Below are 17001 nucleotides of genomic sequence, written 5' to 3' on the forward strand. Positions count from 1 at the left end.
TTGTGATTGAGGTTGTTGCATTTTTATTATGGTTCTGTTTTATTTTCTTATAATATACTCCTTTTCATTGGCAGTAAGTAGTTGTTCCTTCATGTTGTTTAATGAAAAGATACATATTCTGAAAAGCTTCTCTAGATCAGTCATTAACACTTAGCCGAAACACATTAACTTTGAGTCAGTTCACTAGGAACACAGCCCCCTGAACTGAATCTGAACCCACCTAGACCTAGAATTAATAGTTGCGAGCCAAATAAATCCTTTGTCACAATACATAATTATCTGATAAGTAAAGAACCTAGTAGTAAAATTGTGATCCAAGATGGCAAAAATCGGAAGAAACCACAAAATGACAGCCCATTTCCAGAAAGAAAAAGAAAATGTTGCCTTCAAGCTAAATGCTGCCTTAGAGCAAAAGAAAAGAAAAAGGCTAGATGAATTTATAAAAAAATACTGATGGATTTGGAAGATAGAATTATGTTTGCATTTGTTTCATTCACATAGCTGAAAGGTTTCATATAATAGATTATGTAGTTCTAGAAAGATTGACATACATGATACATTAAAGGTTTCATATAATAGATTATGTAGTTCTAGAAAAATAAACATACATTAAACTAACAGTTGGAGTCTAATCTTTATACAATTATCCCTCAATGGAACATAATTAACTTTCCACAAATTATTGAATAACATGAGTAAAGTTTCCCTAAAATAAAGACAGACATCCAATTGAGAAAACTGGAATCGAAAGCTACAGAACTAACCAAAAGTAGTCATAGTTTGTTGTTCTTCTAGCTACTGAACGGTTTATAGGTTTGTCCAAGTTTGGGTGTGGTCAATATGATCCAATCTGGAGCTATTGGCCTTAGGCTTGGTCAGTCTACATCTGCTGCTAGAAAAACTTCCATTGAAAAATTCATTGACAAATATAAATTAGAGGCAAAATTAGATTTATCTTTTAAAATGACAAATTAATATGTATGAAGTATGATAGCTCTAAAGAATTGAGAGGTGAAAAGATTCTTCTACTTTTGATCTTCATTGCTGCTGAAGATAAAGATTTACATAATTAACCAATAAAACCTGCCCATTTTTAACAGCTAAAAAGGAACATAAACAACTAATACAAAACAAGATAATCTAAACACAAGTTCACCGGAGACCAGCAGGCCTTCTAGATACACAGTTATAGCTTATATAAACCCCAATAATAATATTGGTTGCTACAAAGATTTTGCACATTCCATTCCCAAACAATAACCCAGAAAACACAAGGTTCAAAAACACTGGCTAGCAAGACTAGGACATATACAATATAGAGCAGTTTCACGTCCAACCAACCTTCTACAGCATGCTATCTGTCCTTGCTGGAAGCCGTCGGAAGAAGTTAAGGGGCATCGACGGTGTCTTTCTCCTGAACCTTGGGTGTCTCATGACATAAAACCCGGCAAGAAGGGCCAGAATTTGAAAAGGAGTCACGTACAAAACAATGGCAGCAACAAGACAGAACATTATGAAAATAGTTGTGGCCCGAGAGTCCCTCCAGCTGAGCAACGCCTGCAAGCGCTCCCCTTGTGTGGCAATGTCGCCCACCACAGTTTGAATCCTGCCAGCCACGCTCCTCAAACGGTCGTACCTCATCCGGACAATATCAGTGGCCCGGGACGTTGGAAAAGTGTCGAATTCTTCATCTAGCTCATCGGGATTCACAGCATCTGCGTGTGAGAGCCTTGTGTTCATGTGGGGAGGGTTACTCGGTCGATACCGAAAGTTCCATAACCCGATTAAGAACATGTAGAGGAAAACAGTTGGAAGTATGAGTTCGGGAAAACAAACCAGCATGATGAATAAAGCGTGTACTAGTACTGTTGTAACTGGGTTTTTCCATCTGCAGACTTCTCCAAACCATTTTCCTACGGAGAATAAGCCCGAAAAGACAGTCATTAACCTGAAAAAGTTAGCCTTGCTGCGCCTCATGCTCCATAGATGGGAATCAGCGTCGGACATGTACTCAACAACCTCCCGACGCAGAGGAGGCTCAGCTCTGCTCAACCTTGCAGCCACTATGTTGACAGCCTGGTGACGCAGCGACTCTTGTTGAATCACGGTTAGTGGCCTAATGTAGTGCATTTTGGGCAAAAGGGGTTTAGTGTACTTGAACATCATGTTTGTCAACGAAGTGCAGGAAAATCTTATGGCCAAGTGAAGTTCCCCCATTTTTTTAACCCCAGAAGGATGAAGAACAAGTAAGGGGTAAGAGTGTGTGTAAACTCGGCCTGTCTGCAGAGTTGACATTCGAATCCTAACCTTGCCAATTTTCATGTCTCTGTTACCATCAGTGCCACCGATTTGAGCATTGTCGAAAACTCCAATGGTAAGAACCGTTGCAGGGTCATAAACCTCCCAAGTGTACTGCTCATTGTATTTTGGGTTCAAGCTGTTGATTATAGTTCGAGTTCGAATCCATTTGTGGCCATACTTGGCAACGCAGTAGGTGTCTGATGTGCCTCTACTGTCCCTTGTCTTCATCGGATGAAGTCCATCAGCTCCAAGGATACCGAGTTCAAGAACACCAATGGAGGATTTCCATAGCTGCTTTGCCGTGGGACGAAGATCACTGCTGTAGTGAGTGGACTCGTCAAGAACATGGTACCCTCCATCAAGACAAACCCGAACTCGAACCCTGCTAGAGAATTTCTCCTTCTTGCTTTCACTCTTGTTTTCGCCTTCCATGGCAGCAGACATAGATTTTTCAAGAGGTAGCCACTTGTCACGAATGTTCCGATCATCAGCTCGCTTCTCTACGGTGTGCAACTGAATAACGGCTCTCCCAAGTGTCTCATCTTTGCTGGGCCCAGTTCGGTCTTCAACCGTGATAACCAATGGTTCTTCAAATGGCTCAGCAGCAACGAACAACAAATCATCGTTCCACATTGGATTCATACCCCGAGCCTGAACTGGTTTAGTCCTCTGAATCTGATTGCCAAGCTGAATTTTCACATAACAATCAGGGATTCGCGACTTATCAGAAGTAACCAAATCCTGCGCCTCAATCACATTGACACGGACGTACCACAGCCTCGGAGAATGGTAAACTTTTGATCGGATGTGTGCCAATGCCGACGGAGCATTATCTGTTGGACCGATCGCATCTGAATGCCAAGCATCTGGAAAAGCCTCATCAGCTTGTGTTCCGTACCAAACTGCAAGCATAAGCTCCCCCTTCTTCTTGTCCCCATCCTTGTCCACAAGCCTGTACCATTCAGGAGCCAAAGGACTATCTGGTGGAACTCTAGTTGGAACCTCGTGTAGATCAAACCTGACCGTCCCAACCAAGTCATCCATAACAAGATCCTTGTCTTTCACAACTACTTCAAGAACAGAGGACTGAAGATTATCCCTGGCAAATGCAAAAACCTCATTCCATTCAGGACTTGACTTCTTCTCAAAATGCTTTGTCTTTCCCCTGAAGTTCCCAATTTTCACCTCGACATAAGGATCAAGACTGCCTGTTAAATCCATTGAAGGAAGATCACGAGCTTTAACAACTCTTACGAACAAGTACTGCATCTTCTCCACGAGATCATAGGTGCTCGTAGGTCTGTTGTTTCCAGGGATAACTCGGCCTCCCACAACTCGTCCACCACCCAAAAAAGGACTTGTCTCCCTTATGGTGTAATCAGCTGGCTGAGCCGGGGCACCTGTAAACATCTTAACAACTTTGGGAGCCTGAGGTTCTGATTTCATCTCATACAACCCATAATTCTGTGCAGGCTGAACTACAACTGGAGCAGGAGCAACACTCTTCTGTTCAGCTGGACTTTCTTTCGGAAGATGATGAAATGTGTGTCTCGAGTCGGATTTCTCATTTGAGAATAAATTCGAGACAAAATTTGCAACTTTTGGCTGTTTTGGCTCGGCCTTTACAGGGTTGTCCATGGCAGGAAGAGGATTTGATGACCTTATACTTGGATCATCTATCACAAACACTTTCAGACCAATCTCTCCCTTCACACGAGACAATAAGTGTCGTTTATCAAGAGGGTAGTGCAGAACAAGCGAATCAGCATAAGGAACAAATGAGGTCGACGTGAGGCAGACTTTCCCAAGGAAGGATTTCGCGTTGTTGTTCTTGTTGAGGCTGTAGACAAAGGCCTCAAGAGTGTGATTATGTAAATTGCTTGGATCAGTAATGTTGAAATAGAAAGTCTCGTTCCAAACTGGGTTCAAGTCTTTTTCTTTTACTGTTGTTCGAAATCTCTGGTGATCAAAATGGAGCTCAACAAAAGCATTCGATGCACCTTGACCATCTTTAGGCATGAGATCATGAGCCCCCACAACCTCAACCCCTAACTTGAGGTTACTCATTGTAACTTAATTATCTTTGAAGTTACAAAATAGAAGCAACCTGAAACAGAGGAAACAAAAAAGGTCATAAGAACAAAAACAAGTCGCCACTTCAAATATACAGCCTAGTAAGAGCTAGTTTCAAGAGATAACTTACTTCAGTCATTACTTAACAAGAATGAATATTGTAGAATCTACTTACTAAATAAAAGAAAATAGACACTCATGCAATCTACAGTTATATTAAGCTCAATTGCTATTATTTTAATATCTGGGTACTTGTTAGATTTTGCAAAACTATTATTATTCGTTCCCCCCACCCCTCTCTTTTTGGTCATTAGAGACCTTTAGACAGAAGCCCAATACTAACACAAAGTTTTTGTCTGCATTTTACTCCAGTAATAAAATACAATCAAAATCCAATCCATAATAATTTTAATTCATCAAAAAGAAAAAAAATATATATGATAAAATAAAGGACAGGAATCTATAAACCTTTCGATCCGGGGGGAAAAAGAAAAGAAAAGCAGATTCTGATGAAAAGTTGGAATGTTTTAGCTTGAATTTGAAGCTATATGATTAGAATCCAAAAAAAAAAATACAGTATCTTAGAAAAGAAGGGGAAATCAGGTAAAAGCCCTTGACTTTTTGAGATTCTAAAGATTAGTATCAAACAACTAAATCCGCTTCTCTCTGACCCAAAATCAGAAGCAAGAACATTCAGAATCCTTTATTAAATATTTCTATAATTTTATTTTATTTTCTTAAAAAAAAAAAACATTTCATTTTTATTTTCGTCTTAGTCTTAAAGCACCAAAGCAAACAATTTAGGGTCAAATTCCAGAAAACACTAAACATAAAAATGAAATCAGGGCTCTAGCAAAAACTGATCATCCAGGAGGAAAAGAAAAAAGCAAGAGACACACACCAAAAATTCTATCATCCAAAATAAAAAATTGAATAAAAGACCAAAACTTGTAGATACCAAGTAACCACTTGATTTCAAAATTTAATTTTTCATTCGTTCATAGAAAAGGGCGGAAAAAAAAAAAAGCTTGTACCTTTCAGGAATTCTTATCCCTATGAAAAAAAAACAAACAAACAATCCGGAAAAAAAAAACATCAATAAAACAGAGAAAACCCAAACCACCTACCCTGTGAAAAAAAAAGGTGAATAGCTAGGTACTATTCAAAGGAAAATGAAACGCACCTGGTTTTGAGAGAGCTGAGACTTGTATGGAGAAAAACCTTTCGAAAGAGACTGAGAGGGAGATAATAAATATTATTGAAGGGGGGAAATTTCACCTAATAACAAGAATATGAAGTTAATTGAGATGGTTAGTACCCAGAAAGAGAGACAAAAGTAAAGAGTCTTCGAAACCGAGGAATAGTAAGCAGAAGAGAAAACTCAGAAAAGGTCTTTGGTCCACTCTTTCTCCTTCTCCCATAAATATGAGTATTTGATTGGGTTAGTTTTGTTGTTTAGTTCAAGAATGTTTTATAGAACAGAACCTCCTCTTTGAGTAGTCAGTCATACTCAATACGTTTCAGTTTTAACATTCAAAACAAAACAGAGTATGGTGCAAAGAAATAACGGGCTTTAAACTACGCGCTATAATAGCTAAATGACACGTGTCAATCCATTTTTATTATGTTATTATTATTTTCTTTATTCCCTCGTTTTTTTTTTGTTTTCATTTCCAAAGCACAAAAAAAACCATTTACTTCTTTTGCTTCGTTCTGAAGACACACTTAGAAAATCAATTATGTCTTTTCTGATGAAATCATGATTTTCTACCTAACTGCAGTCTAATATTTATTTCTACTGAAACATATAGATAGAGATAGAAAATTTAGGGTGATTCTACAATGCACCCCTTTAAAAGGGATGCATTGATACACCCTTGACTTTTTTCGGCATCCAGAAGAATTTTTTAGTCTAATTTTTTTTCATATTCATGTACCTTATAACTATTTAAGATAACCTATAAAATTTTAAGGAATTCTGAATAATTTACAATATAGAAAACAAAGTTCAAACAGTCTATTTTACACGCGTATAAAATAAAATAGTCACGCGTGCAACACACTGTTTGAACGTAGTTTTCGGCATGTTAAACTTTTCCAAAATTTTTAAAATTTTGCAGGATGTCTTAAATAACTATAACATACATAACCATGAGAAAAAATTTGACAAAAAAATTATTTCGGGTGCTAAAACAGACAAGGGTACATCAATGTATCCATTTTAAGAGAGTGCATTGTAGAATTTCCCGAAAATTTATTATGTTGCAATTTCTGAAATCTGATATTTATTATGTTGCAATTTATAAGAAAAAATTGTTTTTGATTTTTTTTTTCGGTAAATAAAACATAAGAAAAGATAGTTTTTGAATTTAGTTTTTTTTTTATTATTGTCACCTCTTACAGGGTCGGCCTCCCCGAGGGTAGACGGGTTAGGCGTACTTCTCACGCCTCCGAACGTTCACGGCCTCAAAATTGTGAAAAGAAAAATATTAATATATAGATAAAAAATTAAATAAGAAAAAAATATAATAAAAATTGTTTGGTGTAGTGGTAAAAGGTCTTACTTTAAATTAAGGCTATGTTTGGTGGGAGGGAGAGAGAGTAGGATGGATGGAGAGATTAGAGAGGATGGGGAATAAGAGTGATGGAGAGGATTGTTAATCTCCTTTGTATTGTTTGGTATTACGTATGAGGTGGGAAAGATGGATAAAAAATTGAATAATAAAATTACAAAATTGTCATTTTAAAAATAAAATTTTATTATTTTTTAAAGGTGGTTATTGAATTTTGCAAAATATATTTTATCTTTTTCTACAATCCTTCCAAATTTGGAGAGATTAAATTTTAAAGATTTGGAGGGAGAATGTCTCCCTCTATCTCTCCTCTTCCTCCTTCTATCCCTCTTGCCAAACAAGTGATTTAGTCTCTCCTTCCATCACTCTCACTGCACCCCTCTCCATTGACCCATCTCCCCCTCCTACCAAACATAGTGTAAGAGATCTTGGGATCAATTCCCAACATCTACTTTTTAATTTTTTAAAAAATATTCAATGGTAAAGTTTTTAAATTTTACCATTACATTAAGCACTAAAACTATTATTTTCATAATAGTTAAACTATATATATAGTGGCCCCAAAATTTAATTTCGCCTAATACCTTAGGACCGGTCCTCCCTCTTACTATATCTTTAAATATCTTTAAAACTAGAGCCATTTTTTTAAGCAAGAAAATTAAGTCTGTTCCGCTCTCGCATCTTTAATAGTGATATTTTTTAAGAGTGTCAACAACTTTTACATTATTTAAAAATATAATTTTTTATTTATCTATCTTTTATATTATTTTTTAGCATTTTTTATTCTAAAATGTTCCAATAATAACATCTCAAACAATTATTAAGATAATGTTATGTTATTGTTTAATATACATATTAAATAATTAATTTTTTTAATATTAAAACTCAAACAATACATTAGTTATTAAATAAGAGGGAAATTTTTTCCAACCAAGAAACTTCATTTTTTATCTGTAGTGCATAAACTCACCATGTGTTGTGGTATTATCATTTTACATTACATGTTATAGACATACACTCGAAAAAAATAAATAACAATGATCTAATAGGTTTAATAAACATCTACACCTGGAGACACCCTCAAAATAAGAATGGGTTGAAGTCACTACAACTTCAGGATCACTCCCTACAAAAGAAATAAAAAGACCCAATAGTGAACAACTTTGGGCGGGAGGGGAACTTCTTAGTTGCATGACAGTGAGAATCTTGTGCTTGTGAAGAAGGACTCTCTCGAAGATAGAAAATATTTTAACGGTAAATAAACAAACTATACATTAGTGAGGAAAAAAATAAAAATAAAAAATAATAATCATAATAATAAAAATGTTATAAAAATTTTACAAAATATTTCACTATAAATTAATAAACCATATTGATAAATAGAAAAATAAGAAAATTTATCTTGTCAAATGCAATCGATGCGAGCAGTAAATCATAAATCAAGCTACTTCATATAATTTAATAACGTTAAAAATTTAATAATTTTACAACTCTAATAACTAATAAATAATTAAAATAATTAAATAAAAAATATAATTAAATTTTTTTAATTTTACGACAAAACAATATATAAAAAAAAGATATAAAAAATGTGATAGAGTGAAAAATTCTATGCCCTATCCCCGCCTCGCTTAATTCCCAACAAATTTAGGGTAAAGGAATCCCCATTGGATATAGGGATTCATTGAATACTCATAAAAATTAAAAAAATAATAAAATAACATTATGTAATTCAAAATGTAAATAAAAGAGTTTTTGAATTTAAAATAACATACACTATTTAATTTGTTATTATCTTTTTGTGAGGAGAAATGTGGAAGGCTAAGCTATGCATATATATGACTACTATACCATATATATTGATACATATACCCCATATATTGATGCTAAGTTTGTAAATAATAATAAGTTAAAGAAGATATTAGAAATTAAAATTGATAGGTAGAACACTATATTATTAAAAGGTATCTATTATAATAGTAATAAAAAATAAATCAATAATTTTGTAGTCAATAACTTTAATACATAATAGGAATAAATATTTAGAATATAGATATTTTTATTTTGATATTGAATATAGAATTGGTAGTAGCACTTGTGTTTTTGCCTTAAACGTACTTTGGGTAAATAAAATTGTCCGTACCCTGCTCCATAATCCAATAAACGGGTATTCCCGCCCATTCGGAGTGGCTACCTATGAGTATCCGGTCATCCCGAGTCAAATTTCCATCCCTTGCTTCATAGTGCTTCACAATTATATTACAAAAGGTTTTAGTTTACAGGTGTAATAACAGGCCACATCAGGTGTAATAATGTTTATTAATTAAAGAATTGATAAAGATAGACGTTTTCATGTGTACGAGAGGAATGCTATAATTACAATTATTTATAATAAAAATATGTGTAAAATATTTTTTTATGCCGATATTTGTTATAATATTATTTTTATTAATTTTTTAAAAAAATTTAAATGATTTATTATATCAAAAACAAGTTTAAAATATTTTTACATGCATACAAATTAGAGTATCAAAATATTTGTTAATGATACTGTAAATTATTTTGAAATTTTTATAAATTTACAGGTTTAATATCGTAAAACGTAGATAGTAAAAAAAATGTTATAATATTAGATTGTAATTAGCACAATTTTTACGATAGAAAATGAATTTAAGGAAAATAATAATCCTATAATTTTTTTAAGCAATTTGTAGCGAAATCTCTTTATGTTTTAATTTTTATACACTTAACCCCTTTATTTTTTGTGTGGCAAAACTCCCTTATAAGTTTATTTTTCTTTATAAATTTGACATGCTAGTTAAATATTGCCATCAAATATCAATTGAATGATTACTGTATTGTGTATATGTAACAGTAAAACTTCGAAGTCGATATAGTAGTAATCCAGTTAGTATTTAACGGTAATATGTAACTGACATACCTTAAATTTGTAAAGAAAAGTAAACTTAAAGGGATTTTGCACAAAAAAAAAAATAATTAAAAGGATTAAGTATATAAAAATTAAAACATAAGAAAATTTTGCCGAAATTCATCTTTTTTTTTTTCTTAATTAGTTATCTTTGTGAATTAAGTATCTAGTAAGTACTTTGAAACGTTTTTCTTTATTGAGCAATTGAATAGGGTTCTTTGTATGGATAATAAAAAAAAAAATACAAATTACAATATTTTGAAAATCTATTACTTGGCTTAACTCAATTGTAATATTATCTACCTGTTAAGGGGTGTGCAGAAAGTCATCCAATCTAATTCCAATCGACCGATCTAATAGAATCGGATATCCAATCATAATTGGATCGGATCGGATGCAAATTTTAAAAATCTAATTGGATCGGATCGGATATTGGATGAGACATCCAATCCAATGGATAACCGATCCAATCCAATCCAATATCATCCAATGTCCATCCAATCATATTTAATATTTATAATTTTATATATTTAATTATTTTATTTAATATTTTATATATTATTTTATTATTTATTAGGTTTTAAATTATGTTTTTTCAAATATATTTTTTTTTAATGAAATTAGCCTAAATAGTGGTTAAAATGGATTGGATTCATCCATGGGATTCATTGTATGGATCCAATCCAATCTAATAAAAAACCAGTTAAAGCATCCAATGGATGGAACCGATCCAATCCAATACATCCATTGGATCGGATCGGATCGGATGACTCAATTCAATTGGATTGGATCGGATGGAAAAATCCAATATCCAATAAATAATTGGATTGGATCGGATAAGTCCAAATCCATTAGATGTGATCCAATGAACATCCCTACTGTTAATGATTCAAAACCAAAACTTTTATACTTAGAAAAAAAACATTTAAATTTAATATTTGATATGCATAAAAGCTACTTTTTTTTTATATTATAATTTCATAGGAAATAGGAAAATTAATTATAATCTCATCACCTAATGAACAATTCTAATGCGGAATAAATTGATTGTTATAAAACTTAAGTTGAATGAATTGTCTACCTCCGGTTATTGTTTATGCAAATCTCCACTAATATGATTTTTAGATTTGCAAAATAAAAGGAGGAATAAAAAAGTGATTATTTCATAAATACACAAAAAAAAAATATAAAATTATAGTTGTACAAAATTTTAAATATTTTTTTACGGTTTTTAAAATTTTATTTATAGAATATATAGTCTTTTGATATTTTCATATTATTTTTATGTTGTACTTTTGTTATTTCGTTGTTTCTTTATATTAATTTTATGTGTTTTTTTTTCGTGTTATTTTTATAAAAATACTTTAAAAATAAACTATAAAAAAATTACTAAAAATAGTATTTTGTGTAAATTTTTTAAGAAAAAATTGTTTACTCATTTTATTCTCACATTTTATTATAGAAAAGTAAGATATTCGCTTCTAAACATGGCATATAAAAAGAGCGCCTCCTACATGATAGATAAATATCTTTCAAGCTTTTATTAACTCTTTTGATGGTGATTTGATAGAATGAAAGAGTAGGAACTTAGGGAGAAATCACCTATATATCACAATTAATTATTAAAATATTTTAACAATTAAAATTGAATATAACTTAGACAACTAAATTAAATAAAATTAATAACTAAATAATAGTTTATTTTTTAAAAAATAATAATATTGATGATAATTAAAATATCAAAACTAAATATTGACTTTAACAAAATAAAATAAAATAAAATAATTAATAATTCTAATATTATAATAATATTCTACATACTGTTCGTTTGAGTAATTGAGTGTAATAAAAATAGAAACCATTGTATATTTTGTATTTGCACCCACGAATGAGTTAGGCCATCAAAGTCGATTGCTTATATTTTATGTTTCTTTCTATACTCTATAATATAAGATATCGAAAGTATATAATATGAGGAGCTATAAATGTGGTAGAGTGAGGTGATGGAGAACGAAATGGCACCTGTAATTGTAATTCATGGAAGTGGAAATAATATAATATAATAAAGCTATCACTTAAGGTCCAAAAAGAAAATACCCTGGTGGCGTTGATACACGCGCCATTAGAAGGTGGGACCTGGTGATTTTTGGTTAGTTTATTCTCATGCATTTCACGCTTTCTTCCACTAACTAACAACCTCTGACCAATTGCTGATTACCCATTTCCTCTCAAGTCTTTTTTTACATTAATTATTCGCCCCACACCCTCAGTTTCATAAATTATTAATTACATTATCTCTTTTTTAAGATTTTGAATTAATTTTTTATCGAAATAAAATTAATAATAATTCGATCTAAAGAAATTATGATTAAATTAGTTATATTTTCGGTTCGTATTAAAAATTGTCTTAAAGTTAGTTATATTAAAAAATAAATTGTTAAAAATTAAGCTTAAAGTGCTATTTTTATTATTTTAAAAAATATAAAATTTATTTTGTCATTTAACAAAACAAAAAATTCAATTAGTAATTTTTACAAATACATAGTTTAAAATGATATTATCCATTTTTTTTAGAAATATTTGCACCAATAACTATTATTATTAAATTATTTATGAATTTACCCTTACCTATTTTAATACTCACAATTTAGGCATTTCTTTTTGATAGGTATACCAATGTATATTTATTGCTTATCTCTCCTAAATTCTGCCTACATGCTAGCTTTTTTTTTTTTTCTTTTTCTAGACAGTAGCTTTTTTTTTTTTAATAAAAAACTTATTTTTTCAAAATAATTGATCAAATATTTTTTTTTTTTACATTCTATTCTTTTTTTTTATTTTATTTTACATTCTTTTTTGTTTTTTAATCTAATTAGTAGTTTTAGAAAAAAATAATTATATGTATCAACGTGAATTGTAAATTATTTATGAAATTTTCTTAGACCATTTTATTGTTTTAAATACCGCTACACGCCTACTAAAATTAAAAATTAACCATATGTTTTTCTTTTACATTTTATTGACTCTCCTAGTTGATATACAATCAGATTTTTTTTTTTAAAAAAAAAAAATTATGTGAATAAACGACACAAATTGTTATTATTCTCACTTTCTTTATTTTTTTTTATTTCAAAAGTTTTTTCAGCCACGCAATTTATTATTTGGACACAAAAATTACACTATTATAATCTATTTTTTAAAGTGATCATTTTGACATGTTAGAAGCATATTTTTTTCTGCTACAAAAAAAAATGACTAAAATTAAAAGTTAGACTAAGGTTTCTTAAGGGTCGTTTGGAACGCCGTATTAGGTCGTATTGTATTGTATTGTATTATATTGAATTGGATTATATATCATATTTTTATATAATACTATGTTAAATTTTAATTTATACTAAAATATTATATATTTAGGTGTCCATAAAAGTTAATACCACATATAGTTTTACATAAAAATATTGCATAAAATACAATTCAATATAATGCAATACAATACAATACGACCTAATATGGCGTTCCAAACAAGCCCTTAAACAACAAAATAACACACTATAATTTAAAATCTAAACAAGAAATTATAAGTCTCCTCCAATATTTATCTTTTTACTTTTTTTTTTCCTTTTTGTTTACTTTTTCTTTTTCTGACATTATTATCTTCTTCATTTATTTATTAATTTGTTTTTTTGAAAAAATCTTCTTCATTTATTATTATTTTTTTATTATTCTTTTTCTCTAAATTTATTATTTCTCTTAGTTTTTTTTTATTTTTCCTCTAACATTTAGATATCTCTCTTACATTTTAGTGACTCCGAAAAAGGACGATCAGTGTTAAAAGAAACTTTTTTATTCCTTTTTTATATTTTGTAACAAAAAGTAATAAAATTTAAAATTTAATAAACTTTAACATATCAAGTAACATCATAACTTAACTTAAAGTCTTTTGTTATTTTGTATTTAAAAGTTAAAATATAGTATACTAATAATAAATTTATTTAGTAAAAAGAATTTAATATGTTAATAAAAAAACTTATAAAGTTACCAAATAGTATCTAAAACATAATAGAATTAGTTACAATATGAAAATTATTATATATATTAATTTTAAAGTTGTCTGATCAAAATTAGCAATCAAATGTGTATGAGAAAAAAATTATCTTGAATTAATTTTTTTCTAATAAAAAGTAATTAATTGATATATTATTTACATCAAAAGCAGCCAAAAGGTTGCTTTTTTTAAAATTTGCAAAACACTGAAATTTCTGGAAGCGAGATTTTTTTATTTTTTTCAATTTTCGGTAATTATTTTATATTTCGGTATTTATGCTGACGTGGCAATCGGTATTTGTGCAAATAATTTTCTTAAAGGTATTTTTATAAATAAAATCAATTTTAGGTATAATATTAAAAAGACCCCTTTTTTTTAATACCATAACCCATAATTCATAATTCCATATGTATATATTTCGTTTCTTTTTTCATTTTTAAAAAATAAAGGCATGTTCGGGAGGAATTTTTTGTTTTTTTTTTTTTCAATTTCTCTTAACAAAATTTTGTATTTGTTCATTGATTTTGATTAATTAATCAGGAATTAAATTTTTAATTGTTACCGAATACTACTTAAATATATGTGTAGAAATCATACTTATGCTTTTTAACTTAAATTGACAATGTATTATGATTTTAAATTGGACCATACATCTTCAATTCAAGTTAAAAGGAGTAGGTGTAATTCTATGATTAGTAGCAATATAATTATATATTTTATATTGTTACTAATTATACATTTGTTATTAACACATTTTTACGAGAACTAAAAAATATGTATAATCATACATTTTATAGAAAGTATTTAGTTTCTAATTAGGCATCTCCAATCCAAACTGCATTATTGAATAATTGAAGGTAATAAAGAAAAATAGAAGGAATATGTGTTTTTGAATAATTGAAGGTATACGTTAATGTTAATGCTACAATTATTTATTTATTTATTTATAAGAGCAAAAATATGGAACCAAAAGAATGAAAACTGAAAACACGTGTTTTTTTATAGAGAGATAATGATATTAACCAATGGGAATAAAGGGAAGATAACAAGAATGTTAAGAGAAGATGCCTACTTTACTTTTATAATTTTGTTTGGCTTCTAACTAGCAAGGCATATTCATTATCCATTTCATATAGAAAAAACAATTATATATTGGTCCCACCTTTATATCCAACTATTTTTTTTATGTTATAATGTAACTATACTTTATTTATTTTTTAAAGCCTTTCTATACAGAAAGCGTGTGTACATTTTGGTCACGCAGTTGACTATATACCACTAATGTCTTTTGCCATTGGTATAGGATCCTAGGAGCATTGTGGTTATAATGAAGAACAATTTTTTTTATTAGAGAAGCGTTTTTAAATTACATTTTTGAGTTACAAAGTTAAGGATTTTATTTCATGATTCTTACAAATACACGACTTTAATACTTTTTATATGATCACTTAACTAATGATTAAAAAAAATATATTATTATTAGAAATTACGATATATTATTATAAGTTGATAATTTATAAATAATTAATAATTTTTTATAATTATTATTAAAATAAATAAATAGGATCCCAATAGCAATATGACATGTAAGCACGTATGAAAACCAATATTTAATATTTCTCTTAAACAGTATATATTATAGTTAATTAAAATTTTATACTAACTTTTCTAAAATTATAAATATATAATTTACGATTTTAAAAACTCACTTCAAAATAATTTATTATTATTTTCAACACTTTAAAAATTTTCAAACATTTGTATGCTGTTATATAAAATAAATTAAATTGTAATTTGTAACATATAAACGTGATGACATCTTTAAAAAGGAAAAAAAAACGTATAAACGTGTCAAAAACATAAAATAAATTATTTTGAATTTTTTTTTTATATACATGCATAAAAATAATTCTTTTGAATCATAAATTATTCAAAATTACTAGAAGAATAGAAACTATAATATACACGGTCATATAATTGGAATTATAATTTTGTATATGTACTAAAATTAAAACCACTACTCTTACCAAGCATATAGCCTAGTACTCCTAGCTACAAAAAACAATTCCCAACATATATATAAAATCTTGGCTTTCTTAAAAGCTACAACCATGCAATTATATATATATATATGCAAGCCATGCATAATATATATGGGCAAGATTATGGTAGGACCTAGCAAAAGTTTCTTACCGGTAGAAAACTTTTTTTGAACATTGATTTTAGATCATATGGTTATTATATTGTAAGATGTATACAATTAAAACTTTAAACATATTATAATAATATTTAATTTTAGTTTTATAAAAAAAAAATATTAATAATTAAAACATTTATAATTTTTTTTTTTCAATTATTATTATTTTTTTAAAATTACTTTGAATTATTTTTATATATATTTTTTTTGAAAGAATTTATTATTTTTATATTGGTATTTATTTTTTTAAAAAAATTATTTTTTCTACTCATTTTTTTTTTGGCTTCTCATTTTTTGGCTTTTCATAATTTATTGATGATTTTTTTATGTTTACACCTAGTTTTTTATTTGTTTTGCTTTTAGGCTATGCGTAGTTCTAGTGTTATTAACTATTTTTTTTAATAGTTTTTATCTTGTTGTTTGGTTACTCTTTTGAGACGCCACTTATAAAAAAAAATTAATTAATTTAGTTAGATATTAGTTTTTCTGCCCAAAAAATTGAGTTTAAACGAAGACAGTTGGTACGGTTCCAATTAAAAAGCATCTAAAATCATTCAAGTAAGCCTACATCAGAGAAACTTTTGAGAGTAAATATATATATAAATATAATTTAAGTTATAAAGTCAAATAGCTTCTTTTTGTTTTTCAATCAATTAAATATGAGTACAAGTCCAAAATATTTATTATTACGATAAATAAACTTGATTTAATAAATTATAAAACGAAGAACTATTACTTAATCTTAATGGTGATAAGGAGAGAAAGAACAGAATAGTAATAAGAATTTGATCTTGACATATATAGTAAACTAATGTACAGAAATTCATATTCACATGTAATTTATGTTATAGATATAGAGAGATTTACATATAATTATTGAGTC

The 17001-nt window shown here is 29.1% G+C and overlaps 1 protein-coding gene across 1 annotated transcript; it reads right to left on the reverse strand.

The window, feature by feature from the left end:
- Window positions 1-1004: 1004 nt before the first annotated feature.
- Window positions 1005-5929, reverse strand: LOC115706520 (FT-interacting protein 3). The gene is made up of 2 exons (XM_030634191.2): window positions 5558-5929; window positions 1005-4408 (listed from the first exon to the last, which is right to left on the reverse strand). The coding sequence occupies exon 2, from the start codon at window positions 4366-4368 to the stop codon at window positions 1345-1347; it is 3024 nt and encodes a 1007-aa protein (XP_030490051.2). The 5' UTR covers window positions 4369-4408; window positions 5558-5929; the 3' UTR covers window positions 1005-1344.
- Between the last annotated feature and the right edge of the window lie 11072 nt (window positions 5930-17001).

The sequence above is a fragment of the Cannabis sativa genome, chromosome 1 (genome assembly GCF_029168945.1).
Source record: "Cannabis sativa cultivar Pink pepper isolate KNU-18-1 chromosome 1, ASM2916894v1, whole genome shotgun sequence".
In the NCBI taxonomy this organism is placed as follows: domain Eukaryota; kingdom Viridiplantae; phylum Streptophyta; class Magnoliopsida; order Rosales; family Cannabaceae; genus Cannabis; species Cannabis sativa.

Bases quoted from the DNA above. Each gene is read 5' to 3' on its own strand.
- LOC115706520 (XM_030634191.2), bottom strand. From the start codon at position 4,368: ATGAGTAACCTCAAGTTAGGGGTTGAGGTTGTGGGGGCTCATGATCTC.